This window comes from Geotrypetes seraphini, chromosome 2 (assembly GCF_902459505.1).
Source record: "Geotrypetes seraphini chromosome 2, aGeoSer1.1, whole genome shotgun sequence".
NCBI lineage: Eukaryota > Metazoa > Chordata > Amphibia > Gymnophiona > Dermophiidae > Geotrypetes > Geotrypetes seraphini.
In genome coordinates, this window is record NC_047085.1 from 361,190,415 (window position 1) to 361,215,031 (window position 24,617).

A 24,617-nucleotide genomic window follows, 5' to 3' on the forward strand; every position below is an offset into this window, starting at 1 on the left:
CCGAGGGCATACTTTAGGAACCTTTTCTATAAAGGAACTTGGACACCCATGTTCTATTATAGAATATCATCATAACCCAGTTTTGTAACCTGTTCTGAGTTCTTTGGGGACAATGGGATGGAAAACAAATAAAATAAATAAATATTGGCACACCTAGCATTTACATGCCCACAGTTACAATATTTTGTAAGTTATTAAAGTTAAAACAGGAGCCCTTCCTATATCCCCACCCAAGCTCTGTCCTTTTGGATGCCTCACTTTCAAATACTTGCTTAACACTCACATAGGAGTGATTTAACTAAGCTGATTCTGGTACTATACAGAATCGCCTAACCACCCTGATTCTCTAACTGGTGTCCATGTCACAGACGACGTTTAGAGAATCGCGTTGCTGCTGAACTGATCCTAGCACGGGAATCTCCCTGCCAAGATCAACTGAGCGGCAGCAGCAGGAAACCCCTGAACCCTACCGCAAATCGGCTGGCAGGAGGGATGACCACTCTCTCCCTCCGTCACCCCTGAAACCCCCTCCCCCTCCCCCACTGTCCGCAGTATGGGATTCGAGGGTGGTTGTGGGAGAGTTTGGGAATCCCTCCTGCCATGGATTCAGGTAGGGGGGGGGATGATGGTGGAAGGGAATAGGCATCCCTTCTGCCAGCTGACTTGCAGTGGACTTCAGGGGTTCACTGTCACTCGCTGATCGCGGCAGGGAGACTTCCTTACCATGATCAATTTAGTGGCTGCGTCTATTTGAAATATAGGCCAGCATTTCAATGGCCTACATTTCAGGGACCTATTGTCGCCCTAGGGAGATGCCTAAAGCCACTTCCGGGTGCCTTGGGCAAGCTTAAGCGTCTATAAGTGCCTCCTTACACTCGCAACAGGCGTCTATTATGTAGGCGGCCTGCCTCAGGTTGTTTTTTTGTTTGTTTGTTTTTTTGTTTTTGTTAGAAAACATGCATCCCAATTAGCTGGCTAGATAGCGGTAGGACGCCTTCCGCCGCTTACAATCGGGATGCCCTTTATAGTTGGCCCTGTGTGCTTACCACTAGTGCTGCCCGATTCACCGATTAACTTCAGATGAATCGATTCGAATCAATTACAAAAAAAAAAAAATTGGCCTCTCAATTCGGTAACTGACCCTCCCCCTCACCCCCTAAAGCAGGAGCGGCAGCACTGCCTCTTGCTAGCCAGCCACTGCCACACCTGCATTAGAGGCCGAGGGGAGAGAATCAGTCAGAAAGTGCTGGTGTCCGACTTCCCCCCTGGCCTCCCGCGTACTCATTTATCTAATATCAGCAGCATGCAGAGAAGATCGCTGGTGCTAGCGATCTTTGCAAGATGCCATAGGTCTTCGGAGCTGTTTCCTCTACCACAATCCTGCCTCTGATGTCAGAGGAGGGGGCGGGACCGCAGCAGAGGAAACAGCTCCGAAGACCTATGGCAGCTTGCAAAGATCACTAGCACTGACGATCTTCTCTGCAGGCTGCTGATATTAGGTAAATGGATGAGCGGGAGGTCAGGGGGAACATGCAGGCCTTCTGGGGGTGGTGGAGTGCACAGTCCTTCGGGAGTTGGTGCAGTCCTTCAGGGGGGACAAGCAGGCTTTCAAGGGTGGGGTGCAGGCCTTCAGGGGTGGTGGCAGAGGCCTTCAGGGATGGTGGCACAAGCATTCAGGGGTGAGGTGCCCTGGTGTAGAAGTACACGGAGGGAGGGAGGGAGGGAAGGGGGGGTCAAAGAAACGTGCATATGCCGGACTTTGGAGGGGAAGAAATAATGGGTCTAAAAACAGAGGAGAGGGAGAGAGATGTTGGACAATGGGATTTAGGGAGGGATGGAACAGAAAGGTAGAGAAGTAGAAATACTGGATAGGAGGGTAGTTGGGAAAAGAAAGGGAGAGATGGTGGACCCTGGGGTGGTGGGGAAGGAGGGAGAGATGCTGAATGAAAGGGTAGTTGAGAAAAGGTGAATCTGTGGATGGAGACGAAAAAAAGGACAGATGCCAGACTCTCGGGGGAGGGAAGGGAAACGGAAGGGGAGGACAGAGATAGAAGATGGATGGTTAGCACGGAGAAAGAAGAAAGGAGACCCTGGCAAGCAAGTTATCAGAAGACAACCAGAGCCTGGGCTCAACAAGATTTGAATAATGACCAGATAACAAAAGGTAGAAAAAATAAATTTTATTTTCTGTTTTGTGATTACAATATGTCAGATTTGAAATGTGTATCCTGCTAGAGCTGGTGTTAGAATGCAAACGTGAGCTAGGATTTAACAGAGAGAAGAAAAGTCTTTTTTGTATGTTTATTTTGTTTACACTACAGTGCCAGTGTGGTTAGGAGAAGGCAAAGGGGGTGAAGAGGCTATAAAATAAATCCACCAGAATGTTGGAAAAACAAACAAACAAACAAACAAAAAACTACCCAATTTGGGAAGGAAAATCAAATCGAATCAAAAAAGAAAAAAAATCAATTTAATAGGCTGAATCGAATTGAAATTTTTTTTCTGAATCAGGAAGCACTACTTACCACAGCTTAAAATGGCATACCACTGGTAACACTGAGAAATCCCATGGTAAGTTACAAATGTGCATGCACTGTTAGGTGCCATCGACTTGATGAATTACAGATCTAAAAAGAAATCGGTTTTGTGCTAGTCCGTTAAGCTCCTCCAGTGTCATCAACATGGTTGTTTTCAATGTGTCCAGCCATCTGATTGCAAGTTGCCCTTTTCGCCTGGTTCCTTTCATCTTCCCAAACATGTCCTTTTCCACTGATCTCTCTCTTCTGACAGTGTGACAAAAGACAGTTGTAACTCCATTTGGGCTTCTAGTGACATAGTTAGTTTGATCTCTTCCAGAATTGATTTGTTAATTCTTCTGGTGGTCCACGGCATTCATAAAATCCTTCTCTAGCACCAAAGCTTAAATGAGTCAATCTTCTTTCTGTCTTGTTTCCGCAGTGTCCAGTTTTCACATCCATAACTGACTACTGAGAAAATTAGTGTGAAAATTTGTTCGGAGTGTTACTGCCTTGTCTTTGAATACTTTGTTGAAAGTCTTCATTGAAGATCAATCAAGTGCTATTCTGTGGAGTATTTCTTCCTTGCCAGTTACAAGGGGGAAGTCACTGCTTGTCCTGTATTGGTAGCATGGAATATTACTACACCTTGGGTTTTGGCCAGGTACTAGTGACTTGGATTGGCCACTGTGAGAATGGGCTACTGGGCTTGATGGACCATTGGTCTGACCCAGTAAGGCTATTCTTATGTTACTTCTTTGTTTACAAAAGAGCCCAGGAGATTGAAATCCTTTACAACTTCTATTCTATTGTCTGCAAGCTCAAAATCTTCATCATTTTCTGTGTTCATGGTCTTTGTCTTGTTTATGTGCTACCTATGCACTACATTTTTTTTAGTCTGGGAATGAAGAGTGGACATTTCAGCACAACATGTGAACTCTTACCATAAGAACATAAGAAGTTGCCTCCACTGGGTCAGACCAGAGGTCCATCGCGCCCAGCGGTCCGCTCCCGCGGCGGCCCATGAGGTCTATGACCTGTGAAGTGGTTCCTGACCATTTCTCTAACCTACCTCTACTTCTATCTGTACCCCTCAATCCCCTTATCCTTTAGGAACCTATCTAAACCTTCCTTGAACCCCTGTAATATGCTCTGGCCTATCACAACCTCCGGAAGCGCGTTCCATGTGTCAACCACCCTCTGGGTAAAAAAGAACTTCCTAGCATTTGATCTAAACCTGTCCCCTCTCAGTTTCTCCAAGTGACCCCTTGTACTTGTGGTTCCTCACAGTCTGAAGAATCTGTCCCTGTCTACCTTCTCTATGCCCCTCAGGATCTTGAAGGTTTCTATCATGTCTCCTCTAAGTCTCCGCTTTTCCAGGGAGAACAGCCCCAGCATTTTCCACCTGTCAGCGTATGAAAAGTTTTCCATACCTTTTATCAGTTTAGTCGCTCTTCTCTGGACCCCCTCAAGTATTGCCATGTCCTTCTTGAGGTACGGCGACCAGTACTGGACACAGAACTCCAGATGTGGACGCACCATTGCACGATACAGCGGAATGATGACTTCCTTCGTCCTGGTTGTGATACCCTTTTTAATGATACCCAGCATTCTGTTTGCTTTCTTTGAAGCTGTTGCACACTGTGCCGATGCTTTCAATGTTGAGTCCACCATCACCCCCAGATCTCTTTCAAGGTTGCTCACCCCTAGCAATGATCCCCCCATTTTGTATCTGAACATCGGGTTCTTTTTCCCTACATGCATAACCTTTCATTTCTCTATGTTAAAACTCATTTGCCACTTTTTTGCCCACTCTTCCAGTCTCGTTAGGTCCCTTTGCAGGTCTTCACAGTCTTCCGTGGTTCTAACTCTGCTGCAGAGTTTGGTGTCATCAGCAAATTTAATAACCTCACATTTCGTCCCCGTCTCCAGGTCGTTAATAAATATATTGAACAGGAGCGGTCCCAGCACCGACCCCTGTGGAACTCCGCTCGTGACCCATTGCCAGTCTGAGTAATGGCCCTTTACTCCAACTCTCTGTTTCCTGCCTGCCAGCCAGTGTTTGATCCATCGGTGGACATCCCCATGCACCCCGTGGCACCACAGCTTCTTAAGCAGTCGTTCGTGAGGTACCTTGTCGAAGGCTTTTTGGAAGTCAAGGTGGCGGTAAGGACTCATGTGCTAAGTTTTGTTAACAGCCGTGCACTAATAGCAACATTAGCATATGGCCACAAGCCTGGTCCTGGAGGAACCCCAGCCAGTTGGGTTATCAGGATATCCTTAATGAAAATTTGTGAGAAAGAGTTGCAAGCACTGCCTCCATTGCACGCATATCCCTCTCATGAATCTTCATTAAAGATATCCTGAACACCCAAATGGCTGGGGTGCCTCCAGGACCAGGTTTGGGAACCACTGATCAAGACACTTACATGAATAGGTGCATAAATAAAGGTGCCTAGATTATAGAATTCCTCATTCAAATATACAAAACTGACGTGTATGTATTGATAAAGAAAGAGAAGGTATAACTTTTAAACCTATAGCTGTTATATGTAGAGTTATATATAAATTTCCAGACTTGCACTTACACATATAGGAGGTAGTTTTGCAAACCAATTTTATTTGTTTATATTTCTTGTATACCATTTCTATTCAAAATGGTTTACATTCAGGTATTCTATTTGTCCCTATCTGTCCTGGAGGGCTCACTGACATGTTTAAGTGTGGTAGAGTGGCTAGAGCTACAGCCTCAGCACCTTGAGGTTGTGGGTTCAAATCCCGCTCTATTCCTTGTGACCCTGGGCATGTCACTTAATCCTCCACTGCCCCAGGTACATTAGACAGATTGTGAGCCTACCAGGATAGACAGGGAAAATGCTTGTGTAAACCACTTTGAATGTGGTTGAGTAATGACAAAAAAGGTGGTATACAAGTCCCTATCCCTCCCCCTTTACCATTAAGTGATTTGCCCAAGGTCACAAGGAGCAGCGTGGGGATTGAACCCACAATTTTAACATAAGAACATAAGCATCATCTCTGCTGAGTCAGACCATAGGTCCATCATGCCCAGCAGTCCGCTCTCGCGGCGGCCCCCCAGGTCAATGACCTGTGAGTGATCTATTACTCCAAAGCATTTTGTACTATATAGTAACCCTCTACTTGCACCCCTCAATCCCCTTATCCTTCAGGAGCTCGTCCAATCCCATTTTGAAACCCAAAATCATACTCTGCTCTATCACCTTCCAGGTGTCCATCACCCTCTGAGTGAAGAAGAACTTCTTAGCATTTGTTCTGAACCTATCTCCCTTCAATTTTTTTGATTGCCCTCTAGTTTTTGTTGCCCCTGCCAGTCTGAAGAATCTGTCCCTCTCTACCTTCTCTATACCCTTCATGATCTTGTAAATTTCTATCATAACCACTCTAAGTCTTCGCTTTTCCAGGGAAAAGAGCCCCAGCTTCTCCAGCCTCTCAGCATTTGAAAGGTTTTCCATGCCCTTTGTCATATTTGTTACTCTTCTCTGGACCCTCTCGAGTATCGCCATATCCTTCTTAAAGTACGGCAACCAGTACTGAACGCAGTACTCCAGATGCGGCTGCACCATCGCTCTATACAGCGGGAGGATAACTTCCTTGGTTCTGGTAGTGATACCTTTTTTGATAATGCCCAACATTCTGTTTGCCTTTTGTGAGGCGGCCGCTGCGCATTGTGCCGCCGGTTTCATTGTTTTATCCCTCAAAACCCCCAAGTCCTTTTCTAGGTTGCCTTCCCCCAATATCATCCCTCCCATCGTGTAGTTATACATCGGGTTTCCTTTCCCTATGTGCCTGACTTTACATTTTTCCACATTGAAGCTCATCTTCCATTTATTTGCCCACTTACTCAGCTTGTTCAGGTCCCTTTGAAGTTCTTTACATTCCTCATCAGATCTAACCGTACTGGAGAGTTTTGTATCATCCGCAAATTTTATAACTTCGCACTTGGTCCCTGTTTCCAGGTCATTAATAAATATATTGAACAGGAGTGGTCCCAGCACTGACCCTTGCAGGACGCCACTCGTGACCCCTTTCCAGTCAGAATAATGTCCCTTTAGTCCTACCCTCTGTTTCCTGTCCGCCAGCCAGTTTCTGATCCATCTGTGTATGTCCCCTTCCACCCCGTGGTTCCACAGTTTCCTTAGTAGGCGCTCGTGAGGTACCTTGTCGAAGGCTTTCTGGAAGTCCAGGTATACTATGTCTATGGGGTCACCTTTGTCCAATTGTTCGCTTATCCCCTCAATGAAGTGCAGTAGGTTCGTTTGGCAAGATCTTCCAGTACAGAAACCATGCTGGCTTGTTCTCAGCAGCCTGTTTTTTTCTATATGCTCATTGATACTGTCCTTGATCAATAATTCGGACATCTTCCCCGAAACTGAGGTTAAGCTGACCGGTCTATAATTCCCCGGGTCACCTCTGGATTCCTTCTTGAAGATAGGTGTAACATTCGCTATCCTCCAATCTTCCGGGATTACCCCTGTTTTCAAGGATAGGTTGCAAATCTGCTGAAGTAACTCCGCTATTTCGCCTCTAAGTTCTTTTAGTATTCTCGGGTGGATTCCGCCTGGCCCGGAGATTTTTCAGTTTTTAGTCTATCTGTTTGAGTACGTCTTCGAGGCTTACCTCCATGCACGATAATTTTTCCTCTTGGTCCCCCTTGAAGAATATTTCCGGATCCGGCACATCGGATGTGCCCTCTATCGTGAAGACCGATGAGAAGAACATGTTTAATCTGTCCGCCACCTCCTTTTCCTTCTTTACCACTCCCTTCCTGTCACCCTCATCCAGGGGTCCCACCTCCTCCTTTGCCGGTTGTTTTCCTTTCACATATCGAAAGAATGGTTTGAAACTCCGTGCCTCCTTGGCATGTCTCTCTTCATTCTCTTTCTTTGCCGTTCTGACCACCCGGTGACATTCTTTTTGATGCTTCCTGTGCTCTTTCCAGTTTTCCTCGGTTTTGTCATTCTTCCACGTCCTGAAATATTTTTTCTTGTCTCTTATCATCTTCTTAACTTCATTGGTTAACCATGCTGGGTCTTTTGCTTGACTCTTTCTGCACCCTTTTCTAAATCTGGGTATATACCGGTTTTGCGCTTCGTTCACCGTGTCCTTGAATAAGGTCCAGGCTTGGTCCACTGTTTGTGCCTTTCTGGAGCAGTTCCTGAGTTTTCTCTTTACCATTTGTCTCATGGCATCGTAGTTCCCTTTCCTGAAGTTGAATGTTGTTGCAATGGTTCTCCTCCCCTTTGGTATACTTATTTCCACTTTGAATTTGATCATGTTGTGATCACTGTTCCCTAATGGTCCCCCTACTTCCACTGCTTGGGCAGGTCCTCTCAGCCCTTTGAGGATCAAGTCCAGAATAGCTGTCCCTCTCGTTGGTTCCTTGCCAAACTGGACTTGTATCAAATTACATCATGTACACATGGTGCATTAGATATGTGATTGAAAGCGACTTTTAGAAAGTGTGTTTCAGGGGAGGAGATTGGGTGGATCATGGGTGGAGGCATGATTAATGTGCATATTTTATTAAATGTGTTCTCCACAAACAGTACTTCATAACATATTCATTTATAATTTTTACTTATTCACTGGTCTTCATCTTTTTTATATGGAAAGACACCGAGTTGAATACCTTGGACCCTCAAATAAAATTTACTCTTACATACAATAATCATAGTGTACACTTCTTAGACTTCACCATCATTCGGACACATGACTGTTTAAAAACTACACTGTATCGAAAACCAGTTGAGAGGAACATGCTGTTACAGTTCCACAGCCATCATCCCTATAGATTTAAATTCAATCTATTATTATTAGGATTTTTTATATACCATCTATCAAGGTTATCTAAGCGGTTTTACAATCAGGTACTCAAGCATTTTCCCTATCTGTCCCGGTGGGCTCACAATCTATCTAACGTACCTGGGGGGCAATTCTTGAGACTAAGAAGAATTTGCACAGATGAAGAAGAGTTTGTGAAACAATCAAGAATTTTGGAGACACGCATTCGCCAGAGGGGGTACCCCAGGAAAGCAATATGGAAAGCTTTCCTGAGGGCAAAATATGCCAATCGGGATTTACTGTTAGCCCAAAAGACGCAACCCCAAGTAGAACAGCCTCAGATAGAACAACACACCCAAGAGGATAATAGACTGGTCTGTGTGTTACCATTTTATGATGGGTCGTACAACTTGGTCGTACAATATGAGAAAACACTGGCATGTGTTACAAATTATCCCTGAGCTTTTTGTGGATTTCCCCACGAATGCATATAGTAGAGCTAGCAATCTGGGAGAAAAATTGGCTAAACACAGGTATGATGGCAGTGATATGATACAAGAGCAAGATCAGGACATGGTGCACGCGAAATGTGGAAACTGTAAGTGGTGCACTAATACAATTGAAGGTGGGGAATGGAACCCTCCGGGAAGGGAGATTATAATCCATTCAAGAAGTAGGACAGCATGTAAATCTTGTAATGTAGTATATAGCATTATATGTTCATGCGGTCTGATATACATTGGAAGAACTAAAAGACAGTCCATATTAGACTAAATGAGCATAAATCTCGCATTATGAACAATGTCCTGGAAGCACCGCTTGTACAACATTGGCAGGATAAACAGCATACTTTACAAGACATCCAATGGCGAGTGATAGATCAAGTCAAAGAAGGATGGGAGGGAAGTAACTATGAACGCAAACTAAATTACTGTGAACAGAACTGGATTTTTAGGTTGAATACGGTATACTCGGGAGGTCTAAACCAGGAAATAGAATGGATGTCTCTTATCTGATTCCTGATTCGCTACTGTTGCCCCTGATGTCAGAGAAGTGGGATGTTAAAAAGAGGAACAAAATTTACCTATAAGAAATCAGGATCCTCAATTTACCTATAAGAAATCAGGATCCTCAAAAGAAAGAAGATGAAGGAATACCACAGAAAGAATCCTTGGACGTTTCCACTTTGTTAGAGCAATCAGATAGAGAATTGGCTATTCCAGCCACTCTCTTATTGACTGTGGCTTTGGCCCCAGACAAGGATTGGATTCTTAAACTTTTCTTTAAAAATAGGGCCAAGGACTTTTTGGGGTTTCATATCCAGATATTTCCTGATGTCTCGAGAGAGACTCAGAAGAGAAGAAGGGAATTCTTAATGTTAAAACCAGGAGTGACTCAAATAGGGGGTTTATTTTTTCTTAGGTATCCTTGTAAATGTGTCATAAGATACCGTTCCTTGAAATATGTATTTGTAGATCCAGCTCACTTGACTACTTTCCTTTCTGCGAAACGTCTTGAGTCTGTAGAACCATCTGTACCATTGTGATAATAATAATTAGCTCACTTCTCAGTAGTAGCTTAAGTGATTTTTCTTGTTAAAACGTTTTACTTTAATTTAATTTCTACTCTTATCGTTAATCTTGGATCTTAATTTGAGGACTAGTGTGTGATTAAGTTAGGATGTATACTTTCTTTATTATTTTGAATTGCTTTCAGGTTTGAGAGTAAATAATATTATTATGTTTTCTTGATCTCACTTTCTGTACAAGATGATATGCTTGACAATAAATGTGTAAATTTTATAAATAAATAAAAAAAAAAAAAAAAAAAGAGGAACAAAAAAATGCCGTGGCCATCTTTGCCACAAAATTTCCAATGATCGGGATGGTGTGGAGCTAAAGCAGAAGGGGAAACTATTCAACTACTAAAGGATTTGCCGGTTGAATAGCAGAAAGGTCTTTTAATTAAATTGATATCTTATACTGAGTTTAATGAATGCATTTTATTGCAGGGGACTTTTTCTTGATATAGCCTTTGGGCGAAACATGTCGGAATGGCAGGTCCCTTCCCAATAACTACTGACAAAGGGAAAACTCAGAAAATGAAGAAAAAAGATAAGTTGAAAGATTATTTATTTTTTCAAGCACTGAAGTATAGAAGCACTAATGCACTAAAGCACTTTATATAAAACATAGCGGTCTGATGAGGAGGCTAGTGCCACATAGTATTTGGCCACTCAAACCAATTGGCTAATACTGAAGACCAATGAATAAGTAAAAATTATAAATGAACATGTTATGAAGTACTGTTTGTGGAGAACACGAGTGATAGCATAACAGTACAAAGGACTGCTGTACACATTACTTATTTTATTAAATGAGCACAGACATCATGTCTTCATGCACTTATCAGGTGCATTTTAATAATGCTTATTCTGGCAGTTGGAGTAATCAATGTGGTGTCCTTCAGGGCTCCCCTTTGTCCCCGTTGCTTTTTAACACATCTATCTATCTTCCTTGGGTACAAAATTATCTCATTAAGGTATCAAGTTGTTTAGTTATGCTGATGACATAACTGTCCCGTTTCCGGTTTCAACTGCAGTGTCTCATATTGGGCATATAATAACTGAAGTATTTTCAATAATTGAACAATGGATGGTGGAATTTAAATTGAAACTTAAGAACAGGAAAAGACAAAATTATTTTATGCGTCTCCGCACCAAACTTGTACCGAAACATTGTTGACACTGAAGGCTGTGACCTAGCCAGTTCTTCCCACAATTAAGACCTTAGGTATAATCTTGGACCAGAATCTAACCGTGAAGAATCAGGTTGATACCCTAGTACGGAAAGACTTCCGCACTTTATGGAAATTGCGTAGTATAAGAGCATATTTTTACATCTCATCATTTAAATTATTGGTCCAGTCTTTGATTCTGAGCCAATTGGATTTTTGCAACATTGTCTTATTTAGCTGGTACTCAAAAAAATCTTTATAGATTGCAAATAATACAGAATGCAGCAATCCGACTGATTTTTGGTTTGAAAAAGTTCGACCATATCTCTCCTTTTTTTGCACGAATTGCATTGGTTGCCAGTGGAGGCACATGTGAAATTTAAGTTTGGTTGTTATGTGTTTCAAGGAATTATCTGAGCTTACACCTGGATATTCAGTGGCTTCATTTACATTTGTTAATGTAAAACGTTCTAGACGTTCAGATGCTTTCTTTTCGTTTCCATCTGTTAAAGGATGTAAACTAAAAAAATATCATCAACGTGTCTTAGCTTACCTGGGGTAAGGATTTGAATTCTTTAATAGTGAATTCTAGTACGTATCAACCATTTAGGAAACATCTTAAAACATTTTTTTTTTTTTACCAAATTTCTAGGCAACTAAATCATTCTTCTTGTTTTTTGCTCTTTTGTAAACCGCATGGATCTTCACGGTAATGCGGTTTAGAAATGGGTTTTTATGTTATGTTATGTCTGAACTTTCAACACAGGCAGTATTTCTGCAGGGTTTGTGTTATTTTATAAAGGCACACAGACACCTATGTCTTTTTAAAATAGGTGCTTTACTGCTCTTCACGCATAAATGCCTTTTTCTACAATTTTCCTCAAAGTACTACTGGGGAGTACGTGGTGCAGAGGTTGTGAGTTCAAACCCACGCTACTCCTTATGACCCTGGGCAAGTCACTCAATCCCCCCATTGCCCCAGGTACATTAGATAGATTGTGAGCCCACAGGGAAAGGCAGTGAAGCATACTTCAGTATCTGAATACATTCATGCAAAACCAGTATAGAAAATTGAACCAATAAATAAATACTGAAACTTCATATAACTATGCAGCTATATGTTGTGATAGAGAGAAGTAGGCAGTTCCTCTGTCACAGCAGTACAACAAGAGAGGAAACAGCAGAGAGAGGCTTTACAGCCAAGACCAAGTACCTGGAGTTAATGATTAAAGAGAATTCTTTCCTCCAGGAAAAGTGGGAGGCGAGAAGTCCTTCCCAGTTTAGCCAGACACAGAAGGACAGGGGTCTGAATTCCACTCTCCCTCAGGTCTTATACAGTATTTTATCCTATCCGAGAGAAATAGAAGAGAGACTAGGAATAGAAAATGACCCGGGGACAAATTTTTCCCTGTCCCCGCGGGAACTCATTTTCCCATCCCTTCAAGTTCTTTTCCTATCCCTGTCCCAAGTCTTTCAAGCTCTGTCCTCATCTGCACAAGCCTCAAACACTTTAAAATCCTAAGTGTTTGAGGCTTGTGCGGTAAGGCAGAGCTTACAGGAATGGGGCATAGACAGGGACAGTGAGAAAACTCACAGGTATGGGATGGGACAGGGAAATTGAGTTTGTGCAGGGATGGGGAAAATTTGTCCCCGTGTCATTCTCTAAACAGGAAGTTCCCCTGAGCTGCCTGCTGCACAGGAGAGAATAGAGGAACCCATGGAATGGTTACCCAGAAAGAATTAGGTACAAACTTCTGGAGGAAACAGACTTAAATGAAGTTCACTGTTTGTTGGTCTAAGAATGTCCATCTGCAAATGTTCTAATGAGTCCTCAGTGAGGTAGTTTAATTTTTATTACGGCCTTTGCTGTGTTTGATGGAAGAGGGGAGAGGGGGGTCTCACTAGTTCTGACACAGCAGCGAGCCATGTTCAGGTCTTTTATCAGGAGGGGAAAAGCTTATGTTAACATAAAAGTGTTTTGGATAAAAGCAGAATGAAAAATTTTGGTGAAAGCAGTTTTGGGAAACTGTGAAAGGTGGAAGAACTGGACGGATAGGTTAGTCAGGCCAGGGAAAGAGCGCCAAGCATTAACCCCTCATTACTGTTTTAATGAGGACTAGTTGTGCTGCAGACTGATGAAGATTTATTCTGTTGGGCTCTTTTATAGAGGCTTATCTTTGATGAACTCTTTCAAAGGTACTCAACAAGAGTCCTCCATAAAGAATTATTACTATTGTCTTCATGGCCAGACTGTTCCTGCTATATTCTTTACTGAGGGTGTTGTGCCTGTATTTCCTGACAGAGAATATTACTCATGTTGTTTGCTATGAAGAATTAACAGGTTTCAATATCACTGCTGTGTTCCACATTACCAATTATCACTGCTGTGTTTCTTTAGTGAAACTTCTGGATAAAACCTTCTGCTTTGGATTTACAGTATGATTCGGTTCACCGATTCACTTCGGGTGAATTGATTCGAATCAATTTAAAACAAAAACAAAAATCGGCCTCCCGATTCAGTAACTGACCCTCCCTGCTCATCCCCTAAAACAGGAGCGACAGCGTTGCCTCTTGCTGGCCGGCTGCTGCCGCTCCTGCTTTAGAGGGCGAGGGTCAGTCGGAAAGTGCTGGTGTCCAGCTTCCCTCCTGGCCTCCCACTGGTGTCCGGCTTCCCCCCTGGCCTCCCATGCATCCATTTACCTAATATCAACAGAGACGATCACCAGTGCTAGCGATCTTCTCTGCAGCCTGCTGATATTAGGTAAATGGATACGTGGGAGGTCAGGAGGAACTTGCAGGCCTTCCGTGGGGGAGGGGGTGCAGTCCTTTGTGGGGGTACAGCCCTTCAGGGGGGACAGGCCTTCATGGGGGACAGGCCTTTGGGGGATGCAGGCCTTCATGGGGGACAGGCCTTTGGGGGGGGTGCAGACCTTCAAGGTGGGACAGGCCTTTAGGGGTTGTGGCACAGGCCTTCAGGGATGGTGGCACAGGCAGGCCTTTGGGGGGGTGGGGGTTGTACAGACAGGCCTTCGGGGGGGGACAGACCTTCAGGGGAGGGGGGCCCTGGTGTACATGGAGGGAGGGAGGGGGGGTTCAAAGAGACATGCATATGCTGGACTTTGGGGGGAAGAAATAATGGGTCTAAAAACAGAGGAGAGGGAGAGAGATGGTGGATAATGGACTTAGGGAGGGAAGGAACAGAAAGGGAGAGAAGTTGGACACAAGGGATGGTGTGGAAGGGGGATAGATACTGGATAGGAGGGTAGTTGGGAAAAGAAAGGAGAGAGGGTGGTGGGGAAGGAGGGAGAGATGCTGGATGAAAGGGTAGTTGAGAAAAGATGGATCTGTGGATGGAGACAAAAAAAAAGGGAAGATGCCAGACCTCCGGGGGAGGGAAGGGAAGGACAGAGATAGAAGATGGATGGTTAGCACGGAGAAAGAAGGAGACCCTGGCAAGTAAGACAACCAGAGCCTGGGACCAACAAGAGTCTGGGATGAACAAGATTTGAATAATGACCAGACAACAAAAGGTAGAAAAAATAATTTTATTTTCTGTTTTGTGATTAAAATATGTCAGATTTGAAACGTGTATCCTGCCAGAGCTGGTGTTAGACCGCAAACATGAGCCAGGATTTAACAGAGAGAGGAAAAGTCTTTTTTGTTTATACCACAGCACCAGTGTGGTTAGGAGAAGGCAAAGGGGGGGGGGGGGGTGAAGAGGCTATAAAATAAACCCACCAGAATGTTTGAAAAAAACACACAATTGGGCAGGAAAATCGAATCATCGATTCAATAGGCTGAATTGAATCGAAATTTTTTTTCTGAATTGGGCAGCACTAGTTTGCACAATTAAGACTTAACTTCAAAACCCTCAGACAGCTAAGAGTGCACTTGAGCTATGTCATATCTACCATCAGGAGGTGGTGGTACCACACACAAGGCTTTATGCTATTGGCTATATGCTTGAAAGATGCTTGGCAGATTAATCACAGAATGGAGGGGTTATTAAAATCATTTATAACTCAAAATCAAATTTTTTCACAGGAAGTTGTTGAAAAATTGAGTAATGTGGACTCAAGTTTACAGATACTTGATAAATGACTGTCACCTGTTGAAATGCAGGCTGTATGCACTTCTGCGGTTAAAGATTCTTATAGTTTGCATTTAGACTGAGATGATGGAAAAGGTTGCAAGATCTAGTATTCTATGTTTAGTTAATTTTCCTGTCGCCCATTTGTTGTCACCTGAGATCCGTACTGAGAAAATACCTTAAGGACATCTTAGGGTTAGAGAAAGCAGACATATTACCTATTTCTAATTGTTATTATGTTCCTGCTAAAAGAAAGCTCCCAACTGAACAAGGGTTCAATCAACTTGTTTCAACTGAATCTGACCTCACTGAATTTCTTAAAGACTTTCAGAATTTGATACGGACTTGGTCTACCCTTTTAATGGTATGTTTGAATGAGAGTGCTAACACATTAGTCATGAAAATTTACGTTAGGAATAAAGAAGCAGTTTTTTGTAGAACTACGGTGTTAGTGGTTCCAGATAAGGCCAAGTCAACACAACTTAAGACATAAAGCCTTTATGGCATTGAAATCTAGGGTTGTGGCTTTGGGTGCTACATATTTTATTATTATTATTTTTAATTTCCCTGTAAATGATTGCTGTGTTTTCAAAATTTTGTTTTTTGGGATCTACTGCAAAACATTACTTTTCATAAACTATGTTCTTCAGTTCATTCTGATCTTGCTCAAAAGGGCTTTGCCAAAATAATTTCAGCTCTCTTAAAAGCTCACATGACTCTACTGGGGTCTAAAGCTCTGATCTACCAGTGATCTCTCCATCTCCTTTTGCCAAAATACTTGTCAGACATCAAAAGATATAACTTCAAACACTTTACCAGCCATCTTGTTTGGGAGCTGAGCAACAAATTCTTCACTGATGGGCTGATGTTGTAGGAACAGTGCCAGGAGATAACAGGAAAAATAAACTTCCCAATGCTCAACACTAATAACATGTAAATTATATGTGCACTGTTAGCACTGAGCATTGGGAGGTTAAAGAGGAGAACATGCGCACAAAAGCTGTGCAAGCAAAGCTCTTGTACGAATGCCCAGTCAAACCGGGAAGCAGGGTGTCCATGCTGAGCTTTGTAAGATCCTACACTATTATCACAGTGCTTTCAAATTCTCTCCCTCCCCTGCAAAGATCTTGTGAATTTTCGCAGCAGCAGCAGCATTTTGACTGATTTACAGACAGGCTGCAGGCTTTGCCCCTCCTGGCTTATCCGGCTCAGTACCAGCACTTAGAGGCTTCTCAGCACTTCTGAAATATGTCAAAACTGGCAGATTTTTAGAGTGAAAACCCTCCCCTTCAAGCATGCTACCACCATGCTCAGAGCTGGCGGAAGGCTTCCTGCGCTGTTCTCTGAGCATGAGAGGGAATCCCTGAAGACCTCTGTTTGCATACATTTAATTATTATTTATGCAAATTTTTGACAGGTGAGCTCTTTCTAGAACTAGAACCTCTCAGCATTGTGCGCAGTTTAATGTCGGCAGCACTAATCACGTCTAGCTCCAGCGTTAGGTTCTACGAATCGGCCTGTGAATGCAGCAGTTATGTCTGTGTGTGAGTATTCGTCAATTTATAAGGAAAGATATCCTTATTCTAAGCAAACAGTACAGAAATGGAACAAAGTAAGAGGGCAGAAAATGTCTGCTATTTGGGTGAAAACAAGATATTGGGCTAGATGGACCATTGGTCTGACCCCGTATGGCTATTCTTATGTCTTTAGATTTGAATGCAGAAGGGGTTTAAAACCTGTATTGTTCAACTTTTCTATCCGCAATACTAATACTTTACTGTTAAAAGCCATCAAATGCTGTACAATGAAGTAGAAATGTTAGTTCCACACTACAGTAACCAAATAGCATGCAAATAGATCCTGTGCAAACCTCCCCCCCCCCAAAAAAAAAAAAATCTGTATTAACATGGAAGGTCACATTGGATACATACAAACACAGGTCTACGACTAGAGTTTGTGCGCTGGTGGGAGAACAAAAAAAAAACCAACCTATCAGCACCCAGAGTTGCATGTGCATACACCTATGCATATAATTTTTTGCAATACTGATATTTATGTACAGAACAGGTACCGATATAATTGTGAGCATGCGGCTTTATCTCAATTCTGTGGGGTTTTATTATTGTTAAGCTTTTTGCGGATCCAAGAAAGAAAATGTTGTGGCTTTAATACAAATGCTGGCAGTTTAGAGACCACAGAAGAACAAACCATCCATTTGCGCTTCCTCAGACCTGGTGTTAAAAGCGTCTTCTGCACATTCCTCTCTGCATCTGAACAGAACAACTAAAAGCCTCTTTGGATTTAAAAATATTGTGCACAGAAGGCTTTATGTAGGGTTAGCTCATGTGCAACACACTTTTACATCTGTGTGCCCACAAATTTGTGCAATAAAACCTCCCTATCCCTATGCAAAGCCTAGCCCACTATTGCATCAGCATCCCCACCCCCCATGCTTCCATTCTGATGTGTTAAAGCCTTCATCCTTAGGGCACATGTAATACAGTATTTTATTTTTTCTTACCTATTCCTAAGTGAGGATGGTGCTCCACTAAAGACCAGCTGTTATCATTCACGCAGTGACTCTTGTAAACCAACAGCTGGCAGAGGTCCCTGGCCGTCATGTCTGATAGAATTTCTACTACTTTACTTGTCCCATCTTCACTATAGATTTTTATGACCTGTAATACAAAGAAAGAAACTGTAAAATTACAGTACTCCTTAAGAAAACATGAAACTAAATCCAGATATTTTAATATATTTATATTTTCAGATAGATACATCATAACAGAGAAACCAGAGAAGTGCGGTCTATTTAAGGCAGTTGGACCCACAAACAGCATAATTAGTTCAGTGAGATGTTAATTGCTTCTATGATACCAAAATATTACATCTGTTTTATATAATGCAGCTTCTGTACAATTAAAATTTAGTAGAAGAGAGACAGAGAACAAGAAATCCCTTTTAGTATTTTTTTTAATGTCTACAAACTGGGTCAAACTGCAGAATTCACTCGTCTTTCTCCTAGTAAGTTTTGGGCTCTCTGAAATAACATTTTGAACTGAAACTAAAATCAAAAGAGAGTCCTAATTCCAAGTAGTGCTTGACCGGCCATCTCCTAATTCCGATGATCGCTCTCAGTTAGTACCATCTAAATGTGAAATGTATACAGCCCGTGCACAGCAAACCTTGTCGAGAAGGGCTAAAGATGGGGGATGGGGAATATCTGCTTCACTTTCCGGCACAGATGCAGCATGTATGCATCTCTCTCTGCCATATAAACCATTGCTCAGCTTGCAACATCATATGCCTACCGGAAAATTGCTCTCCACCCCCCCCCCCCCCCCCACACACACACACACAGCTAGCATAAAAATCCACTTTTCAGTCCCTTCTACGTTCAAAATTGACTGGCACACATTTCTTTTGAGGGAAGGTTCACTTCATATGGAACGTCTTACCTCCACAGCATGTAAGAGGCAGCACTGGGGAGAACAAGATGGCATTTTAGTTCGAGGTTGCCCCCTCGAGAGAAAAGTGCTCGCCGGCAGTGCGCGCGGATCCCTGCGCTGTACCTGTCACGTAGCCGGTGCTCCGGGGAAAGCCTTCGGAAGCGTCACTCCAGCTTTCAGGAATCGAATCAAACCACGTCGGACCGACCAATCAGCAGCCTCCTTCCAATGATGCAATCATTCCCCCCCCCCCCCCCCCCGCCACCAATTTATTCTCCCGGCAAAGGGGGGGGGGAGAGGAGGGGGAAATCCTCCAGAGACTAAAATAATTTTAGGACCAGTCACGTACATAAAAGAATAAAACAGAACCCACACGAGAAACCCGCTCCCTTCTAGCGCCCAGCTCAGGGGGGGGGGGGGGGGGAGTTCTAAGGAGAAAGGAGGCAGAAATAGCATGGGAAGAAGGCATGTGAGCGAATCCTCTTTGCCAAGCCTCTCACACAATGGGCCCGGCATGGCAGCAGCTGATGTCATCCACATGCAACTTCAGCACTTGAACTTCTCCTGTGACTGCTGCCTCCTCCCCCCTCCCTAGCCTCTGTGGCCTTCCGGGAGCCTGCTGCTTTGTATGTCCGGAGTCTCTTCTTCCCTCCCCCCCCCCAGTGGGTGTGTTCTGCTCATTTGAATAGCGCACTCCCCATACAGTACTTTACTCTTTATCCCCCTGCCTGCCAGGTAATTCCCAGGATCCCGAAACTCCCATCCCTCCCCTCCCCCGCCTTCTCATGTCTGTCTTTCCCACAACTCCGCAGGAGGAGGATCGACCACTAAACTGTCTCCAGCCAGAAAACGGCTCCATTTCCAGGGACAAGTCCCTTCTGAAAAGACGATTGAAAGACAGGGGGGAAGGGGGAGGAAGGAATCTCTCCCCCCACCCCTCCCCTTGTTACAGCTGATCGGGGTGTGCCAGTGATGTATTGCATCAGCGCTCTGCCCAGTCTCCGGCTCAGGCTTACATCCAAGCATGCATATCCCAGCACAGTAAAATCTAATAGTTCCCCCCTCCCTTCTTTGTTCTTACCCAATGAAGCTTATTTACTGTAAGAATATATAAAATGCCCAAATTACTGTCGGAAAAAGTTAACTCTTCAACACTGAAAGTTCAGTGTACACAATTGCCCAGTACCCTCCCCCTCAACGCCCCAATTGCATGCAAATTACTTATCAAAGTAGATTTGGGATGGTATGATATAACTCGACTACCAGCCGAAACCTACTGGGCAGAGCCAATGTAAACATATTGGGGCCTCCAAATCCCACCGTGTTTCCATGGGATCCAAGGCAATTGCCCAGGTTGCACCCTCTTAATGCCAGCTTGGCCACACATGCCCTTCATTTAGAGAGAGCACGGTCCCATTTTCCCCAAAATGCTGCTTTCTAGTGGAGCCAAAATAACCCAATAATTTGTACAGAGTTGAGCCGACTTTCATTTTGAAGAAGATAACCTAATCAGCTGTAATACTGAAGCATATACAGTAGTAGTCAAAGTTTTTGAGCCAATAAGGCAAAAATAAAGCAAAAAATTGCATTGACCAGTGCATGCATTAAAATTATCCCCTCCCCTCCCTCTCGCCTCCAGTCATCTCATCCAGCATTTCTACTTCCTTGCCTCCCCCCTCTACCCATCCCAGTTTCCAGCATCTCCACTTCCTATCCCATAGGGAGATCAGCACAACAGACTGTATTTTATCAGTACTTTCAGCAATATTACTGCACTGTCTTCAATCCTCCTCCCCCCCCCGCCCCCACCAATTTTCTTGATTTATTGTTTGTTTTATTAACTTGATAGCCCAGCATCTTCTTGAAGCACAAGGAAGTTAGAGGACTAAATTCTATAGATGGTGCTGAAAAATCAGTGCCAAAAAAATATGTGCACTAAATGCTATTCTATAAATGACACTCCAAGCTGGGCACCATTTACAGAATATGCTTAGCACCAGGCTCCATGGCATAGTTTTAGACAAGGGAATATACAAGTCAGGTGTATCCTGTAATAGTTTGCACAAATTGTTGGAACACCCTCGACCTCCCCATGCACCTCCCATAGCCACACCCTCTTTTCAGATCCAACATACTAGAATGTACACACAACTCTTTATAGAATATGCCTAAAAAGATGTATGTGTAAGTTCTAATTATTGCCCATTAATGCTGACGATTCATACTGCTCAATTATTAGTGCTAATTGGCTCAATACTCAGTTAAATTGTGCATAATTGAGCATGTGCCTAAATTTGCACATGCAATTCAAAGCACTATATATAGAATCTGAAGAGGGGGCAAGCAGGTAATTCTATAAATGGGTGCCCATTTTTAGGCACCAAAAATATGCCTATTTGGAGTAGCATAACCTAGCAGATGACAGCAAATTTAGACCTGTATTGCCCATCCTTTTCGCCCAACAAGATTATTTATTTATTTCAATTTCTAGCCCGTCTATCTCCGAAGCTCAGAACGGGTTACATCAGGACATTCACAATGCAGACATTATACAAAAGCAGCGACATGACAGGTCTTTAGGGAAGTGGGTACGACGGGAGAAAAATTGTAGAAATTTCACAGAGACTAAGTTTGAGATTGGTCATTATATACAGGGGTACAAAGGCGGGTTACAGAAAGGGGGAGGCAGGTATGATGTCGTTCTACAGATACATACTTGATCTTGATTTGTCCTCGTCATTTTCAAGGCACAGACTGTAGAAGTCTGCCTGGCTCTAGCCTTCTCCACAAACTCCTGAAGCACGGACCACAGAAATCTGCCCAGTAACGGCTTTGCTTCTCAACTACTGGTGTTCCCATCTAGTCACTGCTAAGCTCGTTTGGGTCCATGCAGAATTCCTATGTGTTTACCTCATGCATTTTTAAATTCCATTACCACCACCTCACACGGGAGGGCATTCCAGGCATCTACCACCCTCTCCTTGAAAAAGTACTTCCTGACATTCCTGCAATCTAAAATTCATGTCCTCTAGTTTTACCACCTTCCCTCCTCTGGAAAAGGTTGGTTGTACATTTAATACCTCCCAAATATTTGAATGTCTGTATCATATCATCCCTGTCTCTCCTTTTCTCCAGGGTATACATCTTCAGGTCATCAAGCCTCTCCTCATATTTCTTGCAGTGCAAACCCCGTACCATTTTCATTGCTTTTCTCTGAATGGCTTCAAGTCTTTTTGGCCTGGATTCTCCATAAGGCGCCCAATATCGACGGCTGTCTAAAAAAGTGGCCACTGATCGTGTATCAATCACGCCTCTGAGAAAGATAGGCACCAGAAATGTAGGCAAGGGTTTTCCAGGCCTACATTTCCGGTGCCTATCTTTCTTGTGAATCTCGCCCACATAGGCACTTTAGGCCACCTAATGCCACTTCCGGCATTAGTGTTGCCCACAGTGCCAATTTTTTAGGCACCAGTAGGTGCTTTAAACTTTACCATTTTTTGCCATTTTAAACGGCATTTTTAATTAACTTAGGCACCAGTACTTTGTAGAATGCCCCCCTTTATGTCCTTAGCAAGATACAACCGAACACAGTACTCCAAGTGGATCCTCACCAATGACTTGTACCAGGGCAGGATTAATTCTTCAGTGGGCCCTAGGCATCCAAGTACACTGGGCCCCCTGGACCTGCCCTTCCATGGCCCTTTCTCCTCCCTGCCTCTGCCCTCTTATGTCCCCCAAACTCCAGAAGTCCAAGTAGCACCTTCTACTTCCTTCTTCATTATTCGACGCAGCCGAATTTGCAGTCTTCAAAAGGCCAAGGGCTGCGGTTCCTACATGCTGTACACAGCTGACCCAGAAGCCTTTCCGCTAATGCAAAATCCCAGCATCAGAGGAATGGCTTCCGGGTCAGCTGCGGGCAGCATGTAGGAACCACTGCCCATGTCCTTTTGAAGACTGCAAGTTCACCTGCGCTGAATATTGAAGAAGGCAGGAAGAGGCAATACTTGGATGACAGAAGCAGGACCCAGAGGCAGGTACACTTACGTCATCAGAGCAGGCAGCATTCTGGGCCCCCCCTGAACTCTCTGGGCCCGAAGCACGTGCCTACTTGCCTACGTGCCTACTTGCACGTGCCTACCCTTTAATCCTGCTCTGACTTGTACAGTACAGGGCATCAACACCTCCTTTCTGCTGGTTATGCTCCTCTCTGTGCAGCCTAGCATCCTTCTAGGTACTATCACCATCTTGTTTTCCCACCTGGAGATCCTCAGACACCATTCACTCCAAGCTCCCTACCCTAAGCTGTGCTCATGAATCTCTCTCCTCCTATCTCACACATCTACTCTGAATTTCTGCACTTTACATTAAAATTCTTCCAATTTTTGGAGAACTCTTCTCATGGTTTCTACTCCCTCTGGGGTATTTACTGTATTGGCTTTCTTCATGTCATCAGTAAAAAGGTCTTCTTCTAACCCTTCAGCAATGTCGCTCACAAATATATTAAACAGAATCCGTCCTAATACCAACCGCTGAGGCACTCGCAGTGGCGTAGCTAGGATAAGTGGTGCAAGGGTGGTGGTGCCCTTCCCCCACTCCTCCTTCCACACGTGCGCTGCCCCCCTTTCCTTCCCCCACACCTCTTTAATTTTCTCAGCGTGAGCAGCATCATGAACTTGCTGCCCGCGTTGTGTCGGCTCTCCCTCTGACGTCGCTTCTTAGGCGTGGGACTCGGAAATCATGTTAGAGAGCCGACACCAAAGCAGGCAGCAAGTTCGTGATGCTGCTTGCACCGGAAAAATTAAAGATGTACAAGGGAAGGGGCGGAGAGGAGGACGGGTGTCAGCACCCCCACCAAGATGGCACTCGGGGCAGACTTCCCCCCTCGCCCCCCCTCTTACACCACCACTGGGCACTCGCCTTCCTTTTCTCCATGCGAACTCCGTTTACCACTATCCTCTGTTGCTTGTTGGGCAACAGTTTCTAATCCAGTTCACCACTTTGGGTAAACTGGATTGGAAACTACCCCTAAAAGCATGTATTTTACCTGTTAGGTCAACCAATCACTTACACCAGTCAAAGAGTTGGCATAGCTACTCACACCTAGATTTGTTTGAAAACATGCATACATTATAATATTTTATAGTAAGAAAATAAGAATAGTCATACTGGCTTCAGAGTGACAGTCCATCTAGCCTAGTGTCCTGCTTCTAGTAGTAGCCAATCTAGGTCACAAGTACCAAAGAGTAGCAAGATTCCATACTACCAATCCCAGGGACAGCAGTGACTTCCTGTATGTCTATCTCAATAGCAGACTATGGATTTTTCCTCCAGGAACTTGTCCAAACTTTTTATAAACCCAGATATGTTAACCATTGTAACCACATCCTCTGACGACAAGTTCTGGAGCTTAACTGTTTGTTGAGTGAGAAAATGTATCCTCTTACGCATTTTAAAAGCGTTGCCAAACAACTTCATTGAATATCCCCTAGTCTTTGTACTTTTTAAAAGACCTCTATCAAATCCCCCTTCAGCTGTCTCTTTTCCATGCTGAAGAGCTCTAATCTGTTTAGCATTTCATCATACATATATAAATGAGCACTCAACCCATGTGGATGTTTATCTGTAAGGTATGTTCCATCAAATACCAGGGCATATTACTGTTGCCCGATTTGCCAATTCAAATCGATTCATATCAGTGAATCAATTTTCTTTCTAAAAAAATCAGACTCACCAATTCAGTGAGTCCCGACACCTCCCTGGGTCTCCTAAAGCAGCAGCAGCAGCGATGGCCGATGGGAAGAGGCAGTGCTCAGAAAAGGTAGCTCCTAGACTGCCCCACCGGGGCCTTCCCTCTGCTGTATCACCCCATCTGACATTTATGGCGACACTAATGATGTGGCAAAGGGAAGCTCTGGCGGGCCAGGCCAAAAGCAGCCTATTCAGAGCCTGCCTCTTCCCACCGGCCATCTCCACCACTGCTACTTTGGGAGGCTCATATGTCAGATC

At 43.8% G+C, this 24,617-nt stretch overlaps 1 protein-coding gene across 6 annotated transcripts in view; it reads right to left on the bottom strand.

Moving 5' to 3' along the window:
* Positions 1-24,617, bottom strand: part of GRB10 (growth factor receptor bound protein 10) — a 459,832-nt gene that overhangs the window by 90,183 nt on the left and 345,032 nt on the right. For 4 of the 6 annotated variants that reach the window (XM_033930513.1, XM_033930516.1, XM_033930517.1 and 1 more), the window contains exon 6: positions 17,684-17,840. In XM_033930513.1, coding sequence (XP_033786404.1) covers positions 17,684-17,840 — 157 coding nt within the window. Of the gene's footprint in view, positions 1-17,683; positions 17,841-18,620; positions 18,741-21,327; positions 21,407-24,617 lie in introns of those variants that run through there. The other 2 variants (XM_033930519.1, XM_033930518.1) reach the window with 2 other exon arrangements.